Genomic DNA, 6,000 nt, shown 5'->3' with positions numbered 1-6,000 from the left:
CTCTTGCCTCCTGGGTGTTCTTGAATTGTGAGGACAACCTTCCCAAGCCACTCTGGTGTTTATCACCTTGATACCATCTCTCCAGTAAAGCTGAGCTTTGAACAGATTTTTCACTGGGATACTTGCTATTATCAGCAATCCCTCCATTCATTGATGGATCTTGATGTGACTCGGTAGGTAGTGAGTAGGAAACTTTTCCCCATGATAGTGATGTCTAAAACCAGAGAGCACAAGTTCAAGACAAGGGCGAGGGGGGTTTAGAAGGGGGATCAGAGGAAAAATATTTTCACTCAGAGGATGGCTGAAATCTGGATCATTCTGCCTGAGTAGATGGTGGAGGCAAGTGCTTTCACAACATTTAAGAAGTACAGGCTGTCCCCGACTTTATGGATACCCTACATACGAATGAGCTCCAATAATATAAAATTCAAAAGTCTGACGCATATACAAACACTTGTTCCTACGAACAGCAGAACTAGTTCCCTCTCACTTCACTTTTAGAAATTGTTCTTTATTATCGGTCTAATGTACTTTTGATGCCATTCATTACAATACTGTGGGGGTGTGGTCACCATATTGAGTAATTTTTGTGCATTTTCCAACTTACAGACAAAATTGACTTATGGATGTCTGTAAAAATGGAACTCATTCATTACCTGGGGACGGTCTATCTCTTGGTAAGAACTTCAATCGTCAAAGCATAGAAGGCTACTGATCGGGTGCCAGTAAATGGGTTTAGATTAGATGGGTACTTGATGGTCAGTATGGACATGGTGGGCTGAAGGGCCTGTATCTCTGCTATACAACTCCATGTAATCCAAACCTGGTGCCACCAATCCTTCCTCAGGGATGGCAGATATTTCCATGAGGGAATTTTCCCTGGCAGTCAGGCTTTCATTTCCTTTTTGGGCTTCCTTTGGCTTCAAGGGTGAGGCCCTTCTCTTCAAAGCAGTCCCCCACTCAACATGCTGCAGTGCCTTTGAGCTTGGTTGGTGGCCACTCATGACATCCATGTCTGTTGGCTTGAGGTACACCTTCAGCGTATCCTTGTAACGTTTCCCCCTGGAATATAAAGGGCTGCAGCAACCTGTAACAAGTGGTCATTACTCCATTGAACAGAATACCCTAACAATCTCTGAATTTTACTAATAGGAAAACCATTGACCAATATTGGGGTCTAAATAAAGTCACAGGACAAGAACTTACATCACAGACGTCTTTATTAAACACATTCTACTTCACGGCTTGTTATGCCTCTGGGTAAAAGGTACCCTTACCATTATATTACAAGAAACTAGCACAGGCACACTGTATATTTGCTCTGTTCTTTAAGTAAGAACAATTCTCACAGTTTAATAAGCAGAGGCTCATGAAATACTGACTTGGTCACACATTTCAAAAATGCAACGGTGAATACTTCCAATCTCTGCTGATGTAAATGTTCTCTTTTTCATCCCATTAAAACTACATTTTGACAACACGTTAAAATAAAAGTCACTTGTTCTGAAGTTAAAATGTACTTTCCTGTGAACACAAGGGCTATGACTTGTACTGAAGAAGCTGCCTGAAATAGGCCCGAGCAAGAGTTTCCATAGAAACCAAATTGCAGCAGTCCACATCCCTAGAACTGACAGGGCATCCATGCGGTCTGCATCCGGCAGGTTTCATCTGTTGTCTCCGCTTATCCTAGTCCTCCTCAACAATCTGAGTGAAAGAAATGATGCAGTTGAAGGCAGGCGTTACAGATTAAATGGATTAACTAGTGGAAAAGTATGAAGGAACATCCTTAGGCAAAGGGTTATATTTGCCTGGAATAATCTACCAGGTGGGATGATAGGACCACTGGTGTAGGCAAGTCCTCAGGGAGGTTCCCTTTGATGGGCTGGATCACCTTTCACACCCATGAACTTTACGTTCTTATCAAAGGAGCAACGCAACTTCTAAAGCTTTAGATGGGGGCGGCATGGTAGCGTAGCGGTTAGCGTAACGCTATTACAGTGCCAGCGACACAGGTTCAATTCCCGCCGCTGTCTGTAAGGAGTTTGTACGTTCTCCCCGTGTGTCTGCGTGGGTTTCCTCCGGGTGCTCCGGTTTCCTCCCACATTACAAAAGACGTACGGGTTAGGAAGTTGTGGGCATGCTATGTTGGCGCCGGAAGTGTGGTGACACTTGCGGGCTGCCCCCAGCACATTCCCAGTAATGCAAAAAGATGCATTTCACTGTGTGTTTCGATGTACATGTGACTAATAAATAAATATCTTATCTCAAAACAGTAACAATGAGTGCAGACACACAATGTAAGAGCATAGAACTATACAGTTTATATCTTCAAACATATAAAACATGTATCTATATACATACACACACACAGACATGAATATAGACATATCCAGAACAACCACACTCAGATATACATATATAATGAATGAAAGGTTTTCTCATTTTTATGCTGTTTTCAAGGGATTTATTTATTCTGCACACCTCCCCGTTTTCCACTCTAATTATACATAGAATAAAAACTAATATTTATAAAAATGTCCTCTATTGTTTTTAACTGCACTACGATGCTAGGGGAGTCCACACTGGTTTGAAATAATAGGATATGCACCTTAGATTTAATAGAACATGGAACACAATATACTGAAAACAAACAGGGAAAAAATGGGGACACAAGAGTGAAGATGCTGGAATCTGGAGCAACATACAAAAAGCTGGAGGAACTCAGGGAGTCAGGCAGCATCTGTGGAGGGAAAGGACAGTTGACGTTTTGGGTTGAGAACCTTCATCTGGACAGCTATGGTGTAAAAAATGGTGTACATCAGAAAGGTAAAACTGTGCGCACTGGATTTACGTATCAATAGCTACAGATTGATTAGATTACAAGTGTGATAGAACGCTGAATGGGTATAAAAATGGAAGGATACACAGCAGTGTGCACTCAGAGGAGGTTATTTTCTAGAATCGTGCATTATTAGTGAACAGTACTGACAGGTGAAGTAACTTTCCTTCTAACTTTAACTGGCCCTGAGGATATATTTACCCAGTTTCATTGCCTTCCCATTAATAACTCCAGCATCAATTGCAGATTTCATCTCTGGGCTGCTCTGTGCCTCCAGGAATTAAAGCTTAATCCCCTGGATAGTGCTGCGAGCAACGCTCAGGAGAAAGGTTGTAGGGGCATTCTTCAAAAAAGTGAGAGTCAAAAATCAAATTTGAAACAGAAGTTCTACCGGAAATGTTAACTCTGTTTCTCTTTCCACTAATGGACTTGAGTTTTTCCAACATTTTCTGCTTTTATTTAAAAAAATTAAGAAATCCTTTGTACAATTTTATTTGCTATTATAATTTTGGAATTGAAGAGCAGAGGATGCTTGCCCAGGTTGAAGGTGGTTCCAGGGTTACATTGAACCGGAGCTAGCAACTGTTATATTTCCACAAACCAAAGGTTTTCTCTAGAAGGGCACCGTTACCATGAGCCTTTGCCTAATGCTTCTGGTAAATTAATGCTCTACCATTTGGCTGAACTTGGAGGCCTGAGATCAGGAGACCGATGGACATTGAGGGAACCGAAGTTTCTGGGGACTGGGCAGGAGAGACCCCATATTGTCCCTCGAACCAACTTTGCCATACAAAACGATCAACACTGATTCACTTCCTCAAGTTCAATTTCCCATCCAATCCTTTGACACCTTTGACATCTACAAATCTATCACTTCAGCCTCAAATCTACTAGGCCTGAGCATCCACAGAATTCCGGGATAGAGAATGATAAAGATCCACAACTTTCCAAATGAAGAATTGTCTTCTCATTTTAATCTTAACTGGCTGACCCCTTATCCTGAGACTCGCCATTAAGACTCTTATACTAAGAATGGTCACTTGGACAAGTGATTGGGACCATGTGAACTGTCTCCTCACACCAGACACTGCTGCTGGGGGAGATGTATTCATTGTCATATTGAGCAAGGTCACAATGTGTTGCACATTCTGGAGCTTAGTTTAACCTTGGCATCCACTCCTAAACTTAGAAATGCTTGCTAATTTCCTGCACCATCCACCACTCTATCTTTTGATTGCCTCTATTTATCTACACTCAAAATATTCAATGAAATATGCTCAGAGGGTAAATGGTGGATGAACAGAAAGTTCCTCAGCTAAGCATTGGGAAGACTAATGCTAATCCCCATCCCAAACTCCAGTCCCTAGACACCCTCAATCCCTTACCCTGGCAACTGTCTGTAACTGAGTCAGACTCTTTGCAACCTTGGTGTCAGGATCTTGTGTCAGTGCTATCACCAGAGCCTCTGAAACCTTCCAAATAAGTCTATGTTGCAGGTAATCTTCTGCTGAAAACCTCACCCACACCTCTGCTTTCCTCAAGACTTGACTAATGCGATGCAACCCCGTGAAACTCCCTCATTCTACTGATAGTCTTGAGGTCACTCAAAAGTCTGCTGCCACTGTCCTAATTCAGACCAAGTCCCCCTGGCTCACTGACCTACCTCACTGCCTGACCAAGCAATGTCCTCCCAGATTCCTGGTAAGGGTTTCGACCCAAATGTCAACAATTCCTTTCCTCCCCCAGATGCTGCTCGACCTGCTGAGTTCCTCCAGCAGATTGCCTGTTGCTCCACAGATTCCAGCATCTGCAATCTCTTGTGTCACCCCTCCCCTTCTCTATAACCTTGTAAGCATCTGCCTTCTTGAACACCCCCTAATTTAATCTCCACAAATAGAACCTTTACCTTCAGCTGCCAAGTTTGGAATTCCTTCCATAAACCACTCTGTCTCTCTTTCTCCTTTAGGAACCTCCTTCAGACCTGCCCCTTTGACCCAGTTACTGGTCATCTGCCCTGACATCTCCTGATCTGACTCAGTTTGTATTGGTTTGGCAACATATCTTGAAACGTTTTGCTACCTAAAAGGTGGTATACAACCAGAAGTTATTGTTGTTTCCGTTACTATTCTAGAGAGGGATTCAAAATTGTGAGGGGCTCTTGATAATGTGGATAGGGGGGAATAAAAAACTGTTTCCTCCGGCAGGAGCAACAGAAAACCAATGGACATGGCTTTATGGTAACTCACAAAAGAACCAGTGGGGAGATGAAGAGAAGTCTTAAACAGAGATTTGTAAAACACTGCCCAAAAGCGTGGGTGAAGGAGGTTCAACAGAAGGTTTCAAAAATAAAATTGGATACATAATAGGGAAAATATGGATGGGTGTTTGAATCGCTCTGTCATAGAGACTGTCATTTGATGACTCCTGTGATATTTATGCCAGGTCAGTTATATTGAGTTGTCACCATTCTCTAGACCTGGCCTGAGACAGCTGAACAGAGTTAATCCACTTTGTGGATTATCGTAGCGTTCCGAACTAAAACAGCGTTACCTCCGCTCTCTGGTTTCGGCCTGCTCCGCGTGCTGTTCCTGGAAAAGCCTCAAGTCGTCCTGCTGGTACCGGGCGTCGAACGACCCCTCTCGGCCCCTGTAGCCCTGCCCCTGGTTAGAACGGTCAGCGCCACGATCCCGCAGCGATGGGTTTGTCACGGACAGAACAGCGTCGCCGTTCTCCTGGGTGAAGAGGAGCAAAAATAATGGGGAGTTGGAACTTCTGTAACACAATGAGGTCTGCTCAGGACATGGGTTAGGGTGAGGTCATGACTGCATCCCTATACAGCAAGATTCCAGTAACCTGGTATCCGATTGTTCAGAAATCCCAATGGTTTGAAATCTGGCTCACTCATGCACAAACTAATCCTCATCCACGGATCTACATACTTGGGAGGTTAGTCTTGTATTACTGGGAGTGTGGACTGGGTGAGTGGATGGATCCAGGGTCATGTCGGGAACACTGGAGGTCAGGAACATGGGCATGTTTGTGGCTGGACTATGGGTCAGATGTGCTGACTGGAATCTTGAGTGTGGGTCAGGGTCGGACAAGCTGAAACTCACAGGATTCCCTTTCCTGTGCTCTCCTTAAGAGTAAGAGTGTTCTCGGGG

General features: G+C 43.6%; 1 protein-coding gene across 1 annotated transcript in view; it reads right to left on the bottom strand.

Moving 5' to 3' along the window:
* Positions 1-1,232: 1,232 nt before the first annotated feature.
* The window catches only part of plcg1 (phospholipase C, gamma 1), a 128,150-nt gene continuing 123,382 nt past the window's right edge, over positions 1,233-6,000 (bottom strand). Inside the window, 2 exon segments of the mRNA XM_052031441.1 lie at positions 1,233-1,704; positions 5,390-5,571. Coding sequence (XP_051887401.1) covers positions 1,665-1,704; positions 5,390-5,571 — 222 coding nt within the window. The 3' untranslated portion in view covers positions 1,233-1,664.

The sequence above is a fragment of the Pristis pectinata genome, chromosome 16 (genome assembly GCF_009764475.1).
Source record: "Pristis pectinata isolate sPriPec2 chromosome 16, sPriPec2.1.pri, whole genome shotgun sequence".
Taxonomy (NCBI): Eukaryota; Metazoa; Chordata; class Chondrichthyes; order Rhinopristiformes; family Pristidae; genus Pristis; species Pristis pectinata.
This window is presented reverse-complemented; position numbering and strand designations above follow the sequence as displayed.